The 20,682-nt window shown below is 34.9% G+C and overlaps 1 protein-coding gene and 1 long non-coding RNA gene across 5 annotated transcripts in view; one reads left to right on the forward strand and one right to left on the reverse strand.

The window, feature by feature from the left end:
• Positions 1-11,083, forward strand: part of LOC143248687 (uncharacterized) — a 69,654-nt gene extending 58,571 nt beyond the window's left edge. For both annotated transcript variants that reach the window (XR_013027147.1, XR_013027148.1), the window contains exon 3: positions 7,771-11,083. This is a non-coding gene — a long non-coding RNA (uncharacterized LOC143248687). The remainder of the gene's footprint in view (positions 1-7,770) is intronic.
• LOC143248684 (protein limb expression 1 homolog) overlaps positions 826-20,682 on the reverse strand; it is a 75,793-nt gene continuing 55,936 nt past the window's right edge. For all 3 annotated transcript variants that reach the window (XM_076497295.1, XM_076497294.1, XM_076497296.1), the window contains 3 exons: positions 15,330-15,493; positions 3,605-3,745; positions 826-1,935 (listed from right to left, as the gene is read on the reverse strand). In XM_076497295.1, the coding sequence (XP_076353410.1) occupies positions 1,531-1,935; positions 3,605-3,745; positions 15,330-15,493 (710 nt within the window). In that variant the 3' untranslated portion in view covers positions 826-1,530. The remainder of the gene's footprint in view (positions 1,936-3,604; positions 3,746-15,329; positions 15,494-20,682) is intronic.

Consider the following 20,682-nt stretch of genomic DNA (forward strand, 5'->3'; position numbering starts at 1 on the left):
TTAGCCCAAGAGTTGGCAGTGGGTGGTAATGACTGCCCTCCCTCTAGTATTGCCCTGCTAAATTAGGGATGGCTAGCGCAGATAGCCCTCGTGTAGCTTTGCGCGAAATTCAAACCAAACACAGCTTTCACTAGGACTGTACGTGACGGTTTGAATATATCTTTACTGTTGTAGTTTGTAAATGAGTACTGTGAAACCGGAGGTGTTAAGACCTATTATATTGTTCAATGTACCACTTTTAAGAAATGTAAAAAAAAACAAAAAACATTACAGCTTATATCAGTCAAAGTTAATGACAATTTGAGCTCAATACATTTTTGTTTGTTTGCTTGGAATTAAACACAATGTTACATAAGGGACTATTTGTGTTCTGCCCACCACAGGTATCAAAACCCGATTTCTATCGGGTGTCAGCACCCAGACATACTGCTGTACCACTTTGGGGCGAGCTCTGAACATTGAATCATTTTAATACAATGAATGAACACGATCCAAACACTTTTACCGTGTATGCTTGTTTGTTTTAATTTCGCGCAAAGTTACACGAAGACTATCTGCGTTAGCCGTCCCTAATTTAGCAGTGTAAGACTAGAGGGTAGGCAGCTAGTCATCACCACCCATCGTCAAGTCTTGGGCTACTCTTTTTCCAACGAATAGTGGGATTGACCGTCACATTATAACGCCTCCACAGCTGAAAGGGCAAACATGTTTGGTGTGACGGGGATTCGAATACGAGTCGAGCGCTATAACCACTTGGCCATGCCGGACCTACAAGTTAGTAACTTATGAGTTAAATGTATCACAAAATTGAACATCAATAAGTGGTGTTATAGGCAAATTTGATTTTATTTTTTGCTACAAAAAGTACACTGTATTCCTGTACTACATTAGGTAGAGAACAAAACAAAAAGGTATTTTGGAATTTATGAAGGACTCAAAGCTTGGGTTAAGGTATTGATATATATAATTAAATCAGTTGTTGTTGTTTTCACCCATTCCCTATACTATACTCAGTCTTTTGAGAAAAAATAATTTGAATTCAACTAAACTTTGTGTGAAATAGGTTCATGAAATTGTGTTCTTCCAGTCCTCTTGTCGAACAAAATTTTACATCACTAATTACGTTTCGTTTTCTCTGGGCTCTATTGTTAAACAGCAAAAGAAATCGCCCGATATTAAAGTGATTTGTTTGACAGTGTGGCATCATCAAATTCACTAATTCACCCACACACACAAAACGCTGCCAGCTGAGTTGATTATTGTAGAGTAGACAACAAAAAAAAAAAAACAACTATCGTAAGCTACTGTTGCGCATGCGCCCACCAAGAAGCTCAAAGGAAAATAAAACAAAGGTGTGAAGTTTTTCTAGTGCACTGGGCAATAAATTACAACAACGTGGTTTAAAGATCAGATGCTGATTGGCTACTGTGAAGAACCCTCGTTCGTGATTCGCACAGACATCACAGAAGCAGACTTACGTTTCATTATTTACACTATACACAGTAATAAGCCCGAGAGAGGTTGGGAAGCTTAACACAGGCCGTTCATAGAATTCACCTGACTACAAGCCAACATGAGAATGTCTCTCTTTTCTTTGGGAAACCTCAGTTCCCGCCCAGCCAATCTGGCAGCTTCAAGCTCTTGTTCCGCATTTCCCAGCTCTCTGGATATGATGCCAGATGTCTCTTGCTCACGCGCTATCCAATCCAACGCCATCTGCGAACGCATGTCGTCGTCAAGCGTACGATGGGAGTAGTGGGCAACTACTTCCTGGCGTGAACACTGTCGCTCACGCATAGCTTTGAGGCTTCCGTTCCAGTGGAGTAACTGGAAGACAGTCATCAGCTCCTGGAACTCCAACATGGTGCGTCCTTTGTTGGCATCAAGCATAAAACGGAAAGCATCAATACCGCTGTTGGGTCCATCAGTATTACCCTATGGAGGAGAACAGATTTGACTTTACTGGTAGTGATTGGATACAATTAAATGCAGTAATAAATTATTTTTTGAGAAACAAATTCATATCACTAATAGATACATTTCAGTAATGCGTCATTGTTCCAACAAGACATTGCTTCAAAGAAAATGAAAATCTACCAGTTTTTAGGTCCTTAAATTTGAGAGTTTACGTTAGATATACGCGATTATTTGTTTTAATTTCAATACCAGAGTATTATTCAATTTATGTCGTGTGAGCGTTAAAAGTGAATAATTTTAAATGCGATAGTAGTGACAAGTTTCGTTACGTAACTCTGTACGAGTCGCGTGGTATATATATATATATATATATATATAGCTTAACTGTTTTACAAGATTTTTTAACGTTGTTGGTGTCATCTTACTGTAAAACTCTTACTTTTTCTCGTTATGTTTAATTTTATTGGCACCAGAGGGCCAGATATTTATAGAGTTATCGTAACATACTATAAATACGTGCAGATATAGAAACAAGTTAAGTTAGTAAAAGTAAAAGCGAAAAAAATGAAGTTAGGTGGCGTGATTGTCAATTTAGACGTAGCGAGGTATTTCTAAAGTAAAAGTTCCACAGTTTGTATTATTATAACAGAGATAGAGAAGAAGAATTCGTCTTGTCAGTTGGGTTCTAAAGTAATTTAACCAGCCTGTGTGGTCTGTTGACGAAAAAGATAATTATTTAAATCTCTAGATTTATAGTGTAAAAACTTTTTTGTACACACATTTGACTAGTTTTTTGAATATATTAGTTTAAAATGAGTGTACTATGTACTGTTTGCTTATTGTTGAAATTTATCGCCAATATGTCACAGACAGACTATAAAGAGTCCGGCCATTAAACTTTGACAGTGTAATTAATATACAAGGAAACCAAGTAACATTCGATTAGCATATAAACCAGAATGATAACAATAGTGAAAACAATTTTCCCTAGGTATATATATATATATATATAAACTCTCGGACTTTACTAGTAATCCTACACAAAACAATTCAAACGAAACGGTTCCAAATTATTCAGATCATTTTCTACAATTCTAAGACAAGTGCATATCGATAGGGTGATATATACTCAAATTATCCAAAAATAAGTTACGAAGTATCTAATTGTACAGGTAACGTGACACATAACTATTCAAAATTATTCGAACCATATTCCATACTTATAAGTCAAGTGCCTGTCGACAGAAGACGTAATATTTAAATTATACAAAATAAATTAATAGACGCGTAAACCATAACGAATTATAATGCTTGATATGAAGCGATTCTACATTTGATGCGAATGTAAAAAATGCGGTTCTAAGCCCATTAAAGTAAAAAAACAACTTCATCTTAAAAAAAAAGACAGTTCTTTACTAAACAAAACATTTTGTCAACCATTAGGTAAAATGTTACTGCAGTGCGATAGACACAGGTGCGTGACAGTGGAAAGACTGAATAAAACACAAACCAAAGTTATTTAATATCTGTTAAATTAGCAGTCGTTTCTCAGAAGGCTACTACTACTGCAGCTCTTAGAAGAGTTTAGTCATTCAACTTTATCACATTCTTATGTATTCTAATCTGATTTTGTTTTTTTGTATATTGAAATTACACCACCAAAACACTTTAAGTGTCCGACACTCACCTTGAAGGACGCTCTTGCATCAGCAACTGCTTTTTCAATGAAGTCATCAGATATTTTTCTGCTGGGGTGTTCGTTAAACACGGAATTCATGAGCGCGATTTTGGCGGTACTGCGTCTTGCCTCTGCCTTTGTTGGACAATTCTGTAATACACGACAAATAAGGTTTGTTTGTTTGTTTTGGAATTTCGCACAAAGCTACTCGAGGGCTATCTGTGCTAGCCGTCCCTAATTTAGTGGTGTAAGACTAGAGGGAAGGCAGCGAGTCATCACCACCAACCGCCAACTCTTGGGCTACTCTTTTACCAACGAATAGTGGGATTGACCGTAACATTATAACGCCCCCACGGCTGGGAGGGCGAGCATATTTGGCGCGACGCGGGCGCGAATCCGCGACCCTCGGATTACGAGTCGCACGCCTTACGCGCTTGGCCATTCCAGGCCCCACGACAAATAAAAGAAATGCGATTTTATGAATCAATTCAGTGCAGATAACATTGTAAAAAATAACTGTAAAAATACAGTGAGACATCTTGTTTTGCTCCCAACAGAACTATTCACACATCAAAAAATAAAGGAAAAAACATTTTGTGTTTGAAGAACCTGTGCTGTTAACACAGAAAAAAAAAAACCCTAAAGAAAAGAGTTTCTATGGATAAAAATAGTGTGGTGCAAACACAGCAGAAATTAATAAACAAAGAAAAAAAATTGTCAGCTAAAAACGTTGTGATTCAGAGAGCAGAGAAAATAAAATAGTTTGTGCGTCCAGAACTGCAGTTAACACAGCAAAAGGACCGGCATGGCCAGGTGGTTAAGGCACTAGACTCGTAATCTGAGGGTCGCGGGTTCGAATCCCCGTCATACCAAACTTGCTTGCCCTTTCAGGCGTGGGCGCGTTATAATGTGACAGTCAATCGCACTATTCGTTGGTAAAGGAGTAGATCAATAGTTGGCGGTGGGTGGTGATGACTGGTTGCCTTCCCTTTAATCTTCCACTGCTAAATTAGGGACGGCTAGCGCAGATAGCCCTCGTGTAGCTTTGCACGAATTTAAAAAAAAATACAGCAAATACTAAATAATAATAATAAGGTCATGTTTGTTTAAGATTGCGAAATAACTCCCTCTTTATTGGAAATATGGTAATATACATAATTACTTTTTATCAGAAAATTATCGAAAATAACAAGAACTTTTTGTCAACTTGGCCATGAAAACGTTACGCAACCTTTAGAAATTTTCTATCGTAACGTAATTTAAAGAAATCACCAAATCGAAAGAAATCGGTGGTATCCAATTTTTAAATTGACAATTATAAATTATAAAAAGTCCAGATATATGAGTAAGTAAAGTGAATGACGACATTTATTATTTCAAGAAGTACCATTCAACCATCTGAAGTTTCTATAGTAGGGGACTATGAACAAATTATTATGATGTGTAAAAAAAAAGGACAAACGAGAAGGACGTTCGCTTTCAATTAAGTAATTTTGATTAAGATGCAATTAATCAGCTAAAAAAGAAGAAAAGAGAGAATCAGACGGCCCCTGCGGTCACGTGGAAACAAATGATGAATGAAGAAACTAAATGGATCACCAAACAATCTCTCTCTCTGTAGATCCCAATTAAGTAAATTAAATGAAAAATGGGACAAAAAGATGCAGCCCAATGTGAGTTCTACAGTAAGTTTGGTTGATAGTGAAATATTACGACAATTTATTATTAAATAAACTTTACTCTAGACTAGTTAAGAGTCTGCCATATCTGAAATATTTGGTAGTATCAGCTATTGACACAACACATATTGATATGCGTTGGAAGATAGTAAATTGGATTCCAAAGGGACGGTCAGGTAACCATCTAAGTTAGAACCATTTGTACAGTCTTACTCCGACAAAGAAACAAGTTCAGTCTTGAGTTTCTCAACCACGTGAGATTTGTGCAACAAAATAGATTCAGTTTAGCACTGCAGGGCTTCAAGCCCGTTTTATTTTTATTTTTTTCTTATTGTGTTTTTAATACCAGTTTTAAATGGCACTTAATCATAACCTGTTTTAAACATTTAGTAACTATGTTATAAATTATATCAGATACTGATATAACTTTTCTCTAAGGACTGTACGTGACGGTTTGGACATATTTTTACTGTTGTAGTTTCTAAATGAGTAATGAGAAACTGGAGGTGTTAAGACCTATTATATTGTTCAATGTACCACTTTTAAGAAATGTAAAAAAAAAACATCACAGTTTATATATATATAATATTTAGTTATTTAAGTAAGCTACAATATCTTGTTTTTGGCCCGGCATGGCCAAGTACGTTAAGGCGTGCGACTCGTAATCCGAGGGTCGCGGGTTCGCATCCCCGTCGCGCCAAACATGCTCGCCCTTTCAGGCGTGGGCGCGTTAGAATGTGACAGTCAATCGCACTATTCGTTGGTAAAAGAGTAGCTCACGAGTTGGCGGTGGGTGGTGATGACTAGCTGCCTTCCCTCTAGTCTTACACTGCAAAATTAGGGACGGCTAGCACAGATAGCCCTCGAGTAGCTTTGTGCGAAATTCAAAAAACAAACAAACAATATCTTGTTTATAAAACAAAATACATCAAAATGGAGGATAGCATGTCCAAACCTTAGATAAAATGTAATTAAATCCATTTTTTGAAGCAAGAAAGAAAAACTGTAGCTACAAAACAGATATTCAACAGCGGGGCATAAACCATAAGATGGGTCATCTTGTAATGTTACTTGGTTTGGAGGTGCTGGCGGATGTAAGACCTAAATTGTGTTCGGGATACACCGTCTATTTAGTTTTATGTCAGTTTCGGCAGCCTCACATGCTTAGTAAAAGAATGAAACAATGTGGATGTCCTAATCAACACGTTTACCATCTTGCGCTGTCTTCAGCCAGATGCGAGAGGGTGGTTATTCACAAAAAATAAATAAATATTGTCGTTGTTGTTTGTTATTAAGCACGAAGCTACACAAAGGGCTATCTGTGCTCTGCCCACCACGGGCATCAAAACCTTGTTTTTAGCAGTACATGTCCATAGACGTATACTCTGACACGGGAGGCATAAAAAAAAGTGAATACAATTATTAAAAATAATTTTAATAGGGGATATAGCGAAACTGTTATGGTATTTAGCATTCTAGCCTCCAGTCTGATATTTTTACATAAATACCAAGATGTTAAGGTATCACTATGCTAAGTCTAAACTAAATTATAATATAAACTCTCACCCTCCACCCTTCCATACTACTATCTGGTTACTAAATGTTACTAAAGATATCCATACAGTAGCAGGTCTTACATAAAGAATGTGATGTAACTACATTAATCCACCTACATAAGATATGAAATATCCGGATAAGTAATTCCAGTTATTTTATAAACAATAAATTTTAGAAATATTTTTTTACTGTTTTATTATAATTTTGTTTAAATCAAAATTTTAAAATTTATGTGAATACCTTTTATATTTATTACAAAATATTTAATTAAAGTTTTCTCGTCAAACCTTTCAAAAATCATTTTATGTACTCGTGTATTAATACTAGATATTAAGAACTGTATATTACTATAGATTTTACAGTACATAACCTGTAAAGGTATAATATTGTGTGGTATTTTTGCTTCATTACTATTTGGAGAGGAAAGTCCAAAAAATGTGAAATGTGAAATCATTTCCTTTATCATAAATAATAATATTAAAGTCCAAAAAGTTTGAAGTGTAAAATTATTTATTTTATCATAAATATTAATACTACAATAATTATTAATTATCCTAATAATAAAGTACTTCAGTATTTGATACAGAAGTATTGTCGATATGTAGAACAACAGGATGTTACCAATATAATTACTCACTAGTGGAATATTGCTGTTGTTGTTTTTTTGAATTAAGCACAAAGCTACACAATGGGCTAGCTGTGCCCTGTCCACCACGGATATTGAAACCCGGTTTTTAGCGTTGTAAGTCCATAGACATGCCACTGGAATATTAACACTAATTAAAACGTCAATATGTGTACATGTTAAGGAAGGCAATTCCGAATTTGAAATGTATATCTTTATTACTATGAAATAATCTTGATAGTAATTCATAAAGATGGAGTACATTGTGGGAGATATAATCCATATATTCTCCTTTTTTTGTTTCTTCTAAACAGGTGAGGCCGTTGAAGTTTAGGTTCAAACTATTTAGCTGCTAGGCCGCCATGACAGGTGGACAAGACGTTTACGAAGAGTCACCAGAGGGCGCATTACTAGGTTTACGTTAATGGCCACCACGACAAGGACATGACGTCATAGTTCCAAGAAGTGGAATCACAATCATTATGACATCATCATACACGTCTCAACATATAATCGATGGTTATATTTAATATATTTATTCCATTTCATTAGTATCATATAGTTTCTATATATAAGCATACTTATTACACTTTCTGTCCTGAATTATTGTCCAATAATATACAAGTAAGTGAAGTTAATAGTTATCATGCAAACGTAACAGAAACCCTGGTACTCTATGTATTGTAGTTTATAATTTATCGGGTCAGCTTTCATACAAATTATGTTCATTTCATATTATGCATCATATTCATTTTATAAATGATAATGTTACAATTTTTGTACTTTAAAACATTTGGTCAGAAGTTCAATTATAGCTTCCATAGACTCAAAAATATAAATATTGGATACGAAAGAGTATTATGATAATAATTAAAATCAGTGATGCTTTATATGAATTGCAGTTCGAAAACAGAAAATGGTAACTTAGAAGCAGAAAGATAATTTTCTAATGTAACATCAGATACCGAGAATTTCATTAACGTACATTTAGCTCCCTCTATTGTAATGTAAAGTGCACGAATGGATAATTTTGTCTTACTGACTTCTAAGTTCAGTGACGTACAAAATTCGTTCTTCATCGTCAGAGATAATGTAGAGCGGACATCAGTTTGTTTTGGTTGCAATGTTCACTCTGTAATGACAGAGAGTAAGCAGTGCAATTTTGCAGTGTAAGACTAGACGGAAGGCAGCTAGTCATCACCACCCACCGCCAACTCTTGGGCTACTCTTTTACCAACAAATAGTGGGATTGATCGTCACATTATAACGCCCCTACGGCTGAAAGAGCAAGCATTTTGGTGCGAGCGGGATTCGAGTCCGCGACCCTCGGATTACGAGTCGAACGCCTTAACACACTTGGCCATGCCAGGCCTCATTGATAGGACCTGATAAATTTAACTACGTTATTCTTTGATTAAACACGGGTTGAACAATGAATGTATTCACTCTTGTTAATGCAAATCTCAGGTATAACTGCACACTTTCATCAGGTTTTAACACCTTACAAGAATAATGAATTTGACCAAGTTTGTCGAGTTCACATTGTTCCTTCATCAGTACTTGTAAAATAGGATACTCTTGCTTAACCTACATATTGATAATCTTTGATTTAACCCGTTTATTTAATTAATTTTCATTATAAACTATGGTATTAAAATAAATATCAAAATAAGAAATATGTACACGTAAATTCTGCCATTCAGAATTGGATGAAGCAAAGAAAACCTTATCAGATATGACATTAATACCATGATAATGAAATCGACAGACAAACAAAATACGTAGGATATTATTAAAATTTGCAGCACGATTTGGTCCTTCCAAAAAAATCGTATTTAGTTTTGCTCTGTACAGCTACATTAACATTTGAGATCTACTGTTTAAATTCTTCAAATTCTGCTGAAGAAAAAGTGACACCTTTCTTTTTTGGATAAAGTTTTTCTTTTCCAAAGTCATTCAGGTCTTCATGTCGTATAATAGGAGAGAAATCTGTCTTTTTTTTCTATTTCAGTGATTATTTTTAACGGCTGGATTTGATTATTTTAATATTTAATTAATGTTAGCAGCATTTCATTTATTTCCAACAGACTAAAATATAACATAATACATAATTAGTGAAGCACAGCAACATTATTTATTAATATAATGAATATGGATGAGAACATAGATTATTATGTCAAAAAAAAACAGAGAAATTAGATTTATAAGTAAAGAAATATATGCAATGATATACTTATACTTAAAGACTGGTTCATTCTTCCATGTAGTAGAGCTGCATCATTCTTTCATTCTTATTATTAATGGTGAAAGGGAAAGGATATTTATATTTGAAATGTGGCTCAAATTTGGCTGAGCTTTAGGCTGCTTGTTGCATACAAATATTACAAAACTAGATATGTTTGAGATAGTAAGAAACAAGTTCTACTAAATAAAGATATAACAACAGTAATTGTTACGTAGATTCTTTAAACTCAACTATTTATAAAGCTACACGTGAAAATAAGCGTCCTTTTCAGGAGATATCATACGATACATAACAACACTGATTTTAGTTGCTTTAGTAATAACGAAAACATTGTTTCATATCCGTTAGCTATATTTTTTGAGTCTGCTGAGGTTGTAACATTAGATAATTAAACTGAACGTTTGATCAAATGTTGTTAAGTACAAAAATTGTACGTTATAGTTTAAACAATATATAAACTCTTTCACGCTGAGTTGGAAAAAAGCATAATTTGTATGAAAGCTAATCCAGTAAATTATAAACTATTATTATTATAGTATCTAAGGTTTCTGTTAAGTTTGTATGATACTTATTAATTTTACTTACATGATAGTATGTTGGACTATTATGAGACGTGAGCTTTATATAAGATAATCACAGAATACTGTTTTGTAATTTATTATCATTCTATAAAGTGAAATAATATAAACATTATAGTTGAAAATCAGTTATGTTCATTTGTGTACTTGGAAAACTACTAAGTTTAAACGTATATACAGCTGTGAAAGATGTAGAAACAAGCATGCAATATTTTTCAATGATATTAATGAACAAAGGTCAGAATGTGTCCTTGACTGGTAAGTTGAAATATTTCATAGTCCCACACTGTATATTTGACCACTTAACAAATTTTAAACAAACAACTGTCTTGACATTAATATCTACACCACTTCTGTGTGATATTTCCTAACAAACAGTTTCATAAGTTTTATGAAATTTTGATCTTCAAGAAAATGGATGGATAAACTGTAAGTCATTCATTTATTATTTTTAGTTGTAGCGAGATGAAATATTTCATAAAACATTATAACATGCATTATTTGTATAAAGTAAAACAGTATGTTAAATTATATATAGAGTTAAATAATCGTCCTTTTCAAAATAAAAAAGTATGCAAAGTAAGTTTGTGGTTATATTAACTGCCTCATTCAAAGAATAGATAATATGTATGTCATAATACTTGTCTTATTGAAATAAAAGTTTCTGAATCAGAGCAATAAGTGAAAATCAGTTATATATTTTCTTATTTTTTGTTGTAAGAAACAACATTTTGTCAAGAACACAATTATATAGATAAAGAGAAACTAATGAAACCCTAATATTGTAAAAAAGTTTGCATGTTAAATAAGCGTCCTTTTCAGGAGCATAAGTGATTTGCATATAAAAGGTCAGAAAATGTAAAAAGTATGATTAAACAAAAATTAATGAATTAGTGTTTCACACATTATCGGACTATACTAACTATAACCAATGATTACAATGTTCAGACAACGATGCTCCCCTTCATATACATTACTGTTTATGACGTCATGGAGCCTATGAACGTGGCTATTGCAACGCGCACTTTGGTTCTACTTAATGGATCTATGACGTCACTGTCTCTTCTAATATCGTTTCTACCCCTTTCATCCTCTCTCAGTTGCCTAAAGTCGATTTTAGCGCCTTCTGGCGATGTACTGGTCAAGTGCAGGGACAACTGCTATCCTATATTTATAAATAGCTGTTTTCTCAACAAAAATAAAACAAATATTTCTTTATAATCTTGAGTCACGTTGTTCTTATGCTTCCTTTACTTCTGGTTGAATATTTTGTTCTTCATTTATTATTCTCTTGTTACGATAAAAATTGCGTATGATTTTCTCATATGTCTAGCTTTGCTCACACCTGGTGATGACTTCCATATTTTTAATTACAAAGTTAACAGATACATACATACTCATACACTTTGAGTTGAGTCTTGTATACAGGGTTGAGAATGTTATATTTTCCAAAAATGATTTTGATTATACGTATTTGATGGTCACCTGGCAAACATAACCGATATAAAGCTTTATGTAACGGAATATATTAAGGGAATACATTGGCTGCTTTAGAGAAAAGTATGTAACAGCCATTTCCGTCACAAATTATTTATTCAGGTTATAAAAATCTGTTAAGATCAAAGGTTTAGAATTTCCAAGATGATTATGTTCCTTGTACTTAATAGTATTGGAAAACGAAAAACTATGGATCAACTTTGGGATTCAGGACTAGCGAGAAAAAACACTTTCTACAAGTCATGTTCACGAACACAAATTTTAGTCATAGATGCTGTCCACATACCCAGTGCAACAGAATGCTACATAATTAAAAAAGCTTCTTTGACTAGAAACGAGGCCAACAGAAAAATGGATCCATCAAGATAAGAAATCCATTCATACCTCCCGTTCAATACGGCAGCTGGAGAATGAAGTCAATATTCATGCAATTCAATATGAAGAGATATTAGACATGCTACCTATGAATTTATGGGCAGATTCAATTGAAACGAGCGCTATGAAACACTTGTTCTCGCACAACAAATATATTACAGGAAGCTAACAAGGAAGAGTTGTTTACATCAGACAAGACAGCTTTGAGACGGATTATTCTGTAACAGAAACAAGGCTTCAGGGTTACTCTCAAGCTGCGTTGTCGTCAGAGAGAGCGACATTGACTATAACGGCTATAACTCTTATCTCAGAACGGCTGGTATGGGTATTAACACTTTTATTGATAAGCAGAGAACAACGTTTCGATCTTCCCGAAGATAACCTAGGAACTTCGAAACGTTCTGAGATACGATTTATTTCAAGTGGGTATCTCGGCATCAAGAACGGTTGTAACTCGATTTCGTACAACGTATTCAGCCCTATGAAATAGCAAATAATCTAAAAATTACACTATGTATAACTCTATTCGAGTGTTAAACTTCTTTTTACCGTTTTTCAAAATCCTTCTTAGCCGTTTGAATATCAATAAGTTTTTTTGTTTATAATAGTGACGACGAGGTAGACACTTTTAACTAATACACCGTTTATTTTTCGTATAAGTTTCTCATTGTTCAACGTTCTGCGCCACCTATCTGCTAGTAGACAATGTGCGCGTGACGGAACCGCGGACTGAGGTTTCATTACAGGCGCGGCCTTGTCTCGGCTGATTTATTTCTGAAAATATATAAAGCTTCTTTCTCTCTCTCTATATATATATATAATAAGTATGTTTCCCGGATCTGATTTCACGTACATTTATAGCAGCTCGCTAGAGGGCGTGGTCAAGGAATGCCAAGTCATGACAGATTGCTTGCCTCTGAGGATTCTCGAAATAATCGTTTAAAACTTTAAACTACTATTTTTTGAACCACACATTGTGGGTGTCTGTCATTTGCTAGTACAAAATGAAGTTTGTAGGGGCGCTACAAGCTAAGCTTATTTACCATAATGAGGTATTAAACGATTTCTTTTTTTTAATGATGAGCAAGATGTATGAGAATACCACTCTAAACACTTAACTATACTTTGTTCTTACTGTTGGATAGTCCTACAACGGCCGTAATAATATAAGAAAAAGGCTTAGGTGTTATGTATATTCTCATATAAAGAATGGCATTTACGGCCAGTTTATTGTTTGAGTTGTTATCAACTCACTTCAGTGTTCCTCGGTAGAATAGTTGCAAGTCTTTGGATTTACAACGTCAGAATCAGCGGTTCGATCCCCTTCGGGGGACACAGCACATGTGTTTTTGCTATATGAAAACACGTTTCATAACACACTTCAAAGTAATCCTCCAATGGCACAGCGGCAAGTCTGCGTACGTACAACACAAAAAATCTTGGTTTTGATACCCGTGGTGGTCAGAGAGCATGTAGCCCATTGGTTCTATTAAAAATTGTTTATCGATAAACATGTGCTTAGCTTAGCAAAATTTTCTCATTCTGTTTTTTGCTTTGGAAAGTTCAGAATAGATCACATTACATAGATCGACTGACAAACAAAAGTAATCGTATCAGGTAGAATAAAAAACCTTTTTCAGTGACTTGGGTGAAATTTTAATCGCATATTCAAGTTAAATCCACGTATGTCTGGACACCAAACATGGTTGCCTATTCAGCGCCAGGTGCGTTGACCTCGATGATTTAGGCCTAAGTCATAAAAAAGGTATTCATTTCCCATTTTTACATCGGTTAAGTAGTTCAAAATTACACTGATAGAAATGCAGGGAGTCGCAGTGCCAACATAAATGGTTACAGTGTGAACAATGTACACAAATTAACTTTCAAATGCGATTTTAAACCTAGACCCTCAAGGAAAATGTTAACAATAAAATTAGTGTTTTATTTCTCGGTTTCGTCTATAAACTGGCAAATCAGAGGAGAAAAAAAATTATTTAAATGATAAAATTGAAACACTAAACGTTAAATAAAAACCTGAAATATTTAAGAAAACAAAGCAGTTAATATATTGCTATCATTAAAAATAATCATGTTTTAAAAGAACATAATCATCCAACGAGGGTTAACTCGTAAAACCGCTTACTTGGACCAGGCGCCAGAAGGTAAGTGTGAGGAGATCCGTTTTCCGTTACCAAGGTGAAATCAGAGATCATTTTCCCACACTTGGGCAAGGTGGGTGGTAGAATCTAAGTGTGCGTATATTAACTTCACGTATTTTCATTATACCAGAACGGCTAACCGTAGCATTAAGAAGTCCTCAGCATAGCAACAGTCCGAAGGAGAAACGGTACAGTGACCAAGCTAAACGGTTATAAGTTTTAGCTCGAGGGGTCTAACAAAGGCGAGGGTTCTTTTTGATGTTTCCTCCGCTTTCTCACACATCATAGCGGACTGGAGGGGGTCAAAGGTTGCGTTATTAATACCAAGTTCTCAGGACTTTTATGTTTTGCTATTGTCCACATTATTAGAGGTAAAATAACTGGATGGGGGTGAAGAAAGAGGGGAAGGAAACAGATATGCTAATATTCTCCGTCACAAGAGTATAATCGTCACGTCACGTGCAGTGGCGTAAGTGAAAATGACGCCCCCTTCGTTTATAGTCCTTATCGGAAATTATTATGTCTATGAGACCCTTCAGACCCTTTTTTGGGTCGCCCCCTCCCGAAACTACAAGGGGGAGTGCCTGCTTACGTCATTTGTCACGCGACTTTCGCTTAGTTTAGGCTTTGAGATTATCTACTTTTCTTTTATTTGTTTGTCAAATTACATAGTTACGAAAATTATACATGAAACACTTTTAGCAAAGTAATTTTTACCAATAAAAATTAGTCCTTTCTTTAAGAAAGACAAACTAAGTTTCAGGTTAGGAAAAAAACTGAAACTCCCTTCACATTACTCATTGTATCCTGAAAATTTTTACGCATCACTCAGCGTATTCAGTGTGTTTAAGGCTTAAAAGGTAACACTGTAATTCTCAAGTTTTCTCCACTTTGAATAACAATATTTGCGTTATGTTTGATACTTTAACTTTTTGTTTGCACACATTAAGTTATTATATTGCCATAAATAACGAAGAAAGACTTCTTTTGGAAGGTCAGTATGTGACCAAACGCCATACCTGAAAACTACCAAAGCAGCTACCACCAGGTAGCGTGACGTAGCACACATACGGAGGACTGGATGAAGGGACAGATTCATAGATGACGAGGGCTCCGTTCTTCAGGTCAGCTCCTCTGGTTAGTTTCATCTGCCAGAACTCCTGCAGGGCTTCTACTACGTTCACTAGAGGGAGGAAAAGAAAGTTTTTTTTTTTTTTAATAACAAAAGAGGGTGGGTCATTTTGCAGTCATAAAACTGTCAAAGTATTAACCCAGTTTGCCAGACGATTCTTTAACACTCCTACGAAAAGTGGGGCCTAATAGACCCCAGAGCAACTTGAAAGGTTATTAATATTAGGCTAATAATTTTGTATTTAAATGAAATTGCCATTTCATTTGATGAAATAGGCCCAAGAGCAACTTGAAAGGTTATTAATATTAGGCTAATAAATTTGTATTTAAATGAAATGGCAACCTTTCAAGTTGCTCTGGGGCCTATTAGGCCTCACTTTTCGTAGGAGTGTTAATTACATTGATATAAATTTATTAACGCGTTTATTTTTGTCATAAATAGAAAAGCAAACGTGAAAATTAAAGCACAGTTGGGAGGAAAAGTCTATCTTCGTGAAACATGAAGTTTTGAAACTTACTTAAGATGAATTAGTGGTGCGTTCATGAGTTTTTATTGTGCAGTGAATGTGAATTTCTAAAAAAAATATGACACGTAAATTAGGTGAGACAAATATTTATTGCACGCTTAGATCAACCAAAAATTAAATTACCAGAACTTAATATAATATGGAATTCTGTCTTCTAAAAATGACATTTGCCAAAGCTTAACGTGGAGACAAATTTTTGAAAAAATTAGATCGACCAAAGATTAACGTCTTGATATATACTTGGAAAATGAAACATGGAAATCGATCTTGAACAATGAGATTGGCTAAAATTTTGCCTGGAGCTAGATATTTCAAAATTAGATTAGCTGGAATATAATTTCGAACTAGGTCTATAAAATGAGATGACCTACATTTAACTTGGGATTATACTTTTATTCATAATGCCTGTTTTACTGATAACAGATTTGGCCTTTCACTCGGAACTTAGTTCAATCTATCCGTAAGACGGCAATGCCATAGTATTCTATTTCTACCATTCAATTATAAAACAAAGTAACTTTCATTTATCAGTGGTTGAATGTAATTGTAATAATAATAACAGGTATTATAAATAAAAGTATAATCCCAAGTTAAATGTAGGTCATACTCCAGGGCTATCAGCTTTAGACGTCCCTAATTTAGTAGTGTAAGACTAGAGGGAAGGCAGCTAGTCATCACCACCCACGCAAACTCTTGGGCTACTCTTATACCAACGAATAGTGGGATTAACTGTCACATTATAGAGCCTCCACGGCTGAAAAGGCGAGCATGTTTGGTGCGACCGGGGTTCAAACCCGCGACCCTCAGATTACGAGTCATACGCCTTAACCCACCTGGCCATACCCGGCCGGTGGCTAATGTTGAAAATACGTAATTCAGCTTTAAAAATCTAATCTATCGATTTTTTATCTTTACTTTTCCTACAATAAACTGATATTTTACAACAGGGGCCCGGCCTGGCCAGGTGGGTTAAGGCGTTCGACTCGTAATCCGAGGGTCTGCAGGTATCGAAACCCAGTTTCTAGCATTATAAGTCCTCAGACTTACTGCTAAATCACCAGTGGGATAACAGTGCTATAATAGCACATATTAAAACTTATAAACAGTTAAAGGAGTTCAACGATAAAATAATGACACAGTGAATAATTTATCGGAAGCAGGGACCACCCCTTAAATGTTTACATGTTTCGGTGTGCTTGTATCACCATCTTCAGGATTGAGAAACAATCATCCCTTTAATATTTCAATCCATGTGCACCAATCCTGAATCAATGTATGTGTGGTATCAGACTTTAGACCCTTAACCCTATTGGATCATTAGACCACTTTGCAATGCCACCAGTTGGTTAATTAGGCTCTAGGTCTATTGACTGCAAGTCTAATTAAAGCCATGAACATGTTGAGACTCCTCACCATTACTCAGAATGTGCGCGGCTGGAATAATTATGTGCGCGCGGCACGTGATTGTTAAGAAGTTAGAGTTAAAGTCAGGTTAAGGCTTTTATAATTATATAATCACGCGCATCCCTTCAACGCCATCTAAGCTTAAAACACCCAGAGTTTAAAAACAACAATAATAACATATATTCATTATTTTATTATTTTTAAACCTGTAGCAATTTCTTAGTTCATAAAAATTATCTTTATTGTTGTTTTTTTATTTTCTGTTGTTTCCGTAATATTTAGTTTACATTTCAACTCTTACCTGATTTATCAGTTTAGCATTATTCCACTCTATAATATGAAGATGTGCCTCTCACGTGTTCTGCTAATACTGACTCGTTCACTTCATATTTATCTACCGCATTTATAGGTTCCTTGATTCTAAACTTGAAATTTCTGTATGCTTGGTGAATGTAAGTTTGACCTCAGGCGAAACGAATTTTTATAAACCCCATATTTACTTCTTTTACTTTATCTGTTTTTTTTACCTCTCATAAAATTATTTAGTTTATAACGCAGAGAAAATATGACACAATGTTCTACATGCTTTTATATTATGTTGCCTCTTCTTGTTGATAAACCTTGAATATAGGGCAAACAATATCTCAGTTATGAGTTTTATTCTTTTCCTTTAATTTTTTTCGTGGTGAAGTTTTAACTTATGTTATTATACAATCTATCGGTCATTTCTGTTTAACATCGAAGAATACTGCCAGAAATACAGAATCAAAGTTAATATTCCAAAAACCCAAGTCATAGTATTCAGCAGACTGAATAAGCTGAAAAAAGATCCACCAAAACTCTATATGAATGGATCACTTTTACTGACTGCTACTTCTGCTAAATTTCTAGGTCTAACCTATGACTCAAAATTAACGTGGCTACCACATATTAAAAATGTACTGATACGAATCTGGAAAAGAGCAAACTATGCAAGAAGTCTTTCAGGTAAAATCCAAGGAACATCACCAGACAACATACTTAAAATCTACAAAACGTACATTAGACCAACAATAGAATATGCATCACCTGCCTGGATTAACATAGCACCCACACATGTACAGAAACTTCAACGTATACAAAATTCTGTACTAACTTCAGCATACAAAGTACCACGTAGCACCTCAACCACATTCATGCACAAGTATGCAAACATAGATACAATAGCTGAAAGACTCTTGCATAATTCTCTAAAATATTTCAATAAGAATTGGCACAAAAATGACTTAATGTGTGATCTCGACAGATATCACGTACATGATGTAAATGGTACTAAATACCTCTCCCCTTTTAACATATATTTAAGAAATGTAACACAAGCTGGCCACTATGCACTAGACACTTAGTCCTTGTTTATTTTTATTTTTATAATTATTATTTTCTTTTTTTAATCATTATTATTATTTTTATTTTCTTCTCTTTTTGAATTATTATTCAAGTATTGAATAATAATAATTATTATTACTTTCTTTTCTGTGTGAGTGTTTGTGTTACTACAAGTAGTAGTAGCATTCTCTCAATCGAGAAAAAGGAGAAAAAATACAAAAAAAAAAAAATTAAATGGAGAAAAAAAAACAAAAAAAAAACTCCTTGTTCGTCCATGCATGGACTGAGCCCTGAAATGGACCTGAGTATGATGTTATACTTTTACTCTGGCCCAAAGCTTTAAAAAAAAAACAAAAAAAAACCCTAAAGACAGACGCTATAATCGTTCGGGAGGGAGGAAGAGGTCAAATGTACCTGACCCTCCTGGGTATTTAACAACATCAATACCCAAATACCCACACAGTCAAACTCGGTCATTTCTATCCTCTATTTCTACGCTTCAGGGCCGTAGGAAGCGGTAGGTCTATTCAGACCAAAGTCACACCTCCCGTGCATATGGAGCAAGCAAGCAGAAGTAATCAGGCCCCAAACTCACCCGTCACGTGCTTATGGGGCAAGCGGGTAGAAGTAATCAGAACCCAAAGGCACACCTCCCGTACTTATGGAGCAAACAGGCAGAAGTAATCAGGCCCCAAAGTCACACGTCACGTGCTTATGGAGCAAAGAGGCAGACGCAATCAGGCCCCAAACTCACCCGTCACGTACTTATGGGGCAGGCAGGTAGAAGTAATCAGAACCCAAAGGCACACCTCCCGTGCTTATGGAGCAAACAGGCAGAAGTAATCAGAACCCAAAGGCTCACCTCCCCCGTACATATGGAGGAAGGAGGCAGAGGTAATCAGACCCCAAAGTCATACGTCACGTACCTATGGAGCAAGTAGATAAAAGTGAACTAAAACCTATTTGAATGTTAACAGGAGTGTAACAAAGGGATGTGAGAAAAATGTTGCCCTTCCTAAACACAAATCAAACTTTCTATAAATTCTGTCAGTAAAAACTTTAAGGGTCATTTTTTGAAATAAATAATATCTTGTTGCAACGCATTTTTAGGCTAATAATGAAAGTGCCAAAAATAATTCTGCAAATGTGCGGTAAAAGGTAACAAAACTCCGAATTGCGTTATGTGACTTACAATAATCTGCTGACAGTTCTAATAACTTTACCCCTTTATCTTCACTTACACCTTTTTCTTTTTGAGAACATCCGAAAATACCAATTATTTTTTTTGTCAGAACGCGCTAGTTTTTATCGAACAAATTCAGTCACCAAATATAGGGGCCCTCGTTTTGCTACTTAAAACATTTTGAACAATATTTCGAAACAAGGAGTGTATGTGACCAATAAAAAATGATTGGATCTTAGAACCACAGAAGATATAGACCTGTTTTTTTAGCTAATCCAGCTTACTTCCCTCTATATAAACGCCATCTACTATTTCTTTCTTTTTTTTTGCTCCACGAATGGTGATATTTCTATCAAATTATCTTTTATTCTTTGATATTATTGCCCTCAATCGTTTACATCAAAATAGCCTAATATTACAATCGGGAAATGATAAATTGTTATGATTGGTTTAATAAGTTTCTTTCACACTACAGTCAGGGAATGATAAACTGTTATGATTGGTTTAATAAGTTTCTTTCACACTACAGTCGGGGAATACTAAACTGTTATGATTGGTTTAATAAGTTTCTTTCACACTACAGTCGGGGAATGATAAACTGTTATGATTGGTTTAATAAGTTTCTTTCATGCTATAGTCGGGGAATGCTAAACTTATGATTGGTTTAATAAGTTTCTTTCACGCTACAGTTGAGGAATGCTAAACAGTTATGATTGGTTTAATAAGTTTCTTTCACGCTACAGTTGGGGAATGCTAAACTGT

This window comes from Tachypleus tridentatus, chromosome 4 (genome assembly GCF_004210375.1).
Source record: "Tachypleus tridentatus isolate NWPU-2018 chromosome 4, ASM421037v1, whole genome shotgun sequence".
In the NCBI taxonomy this organism is placed as follows: domain Eukaryota; kingdom Metazoa; phylum Arthropoda; class Merostomata; order Xiphosura; family Limulidae; genus Tachypleus; species Tachypleus tridentatus.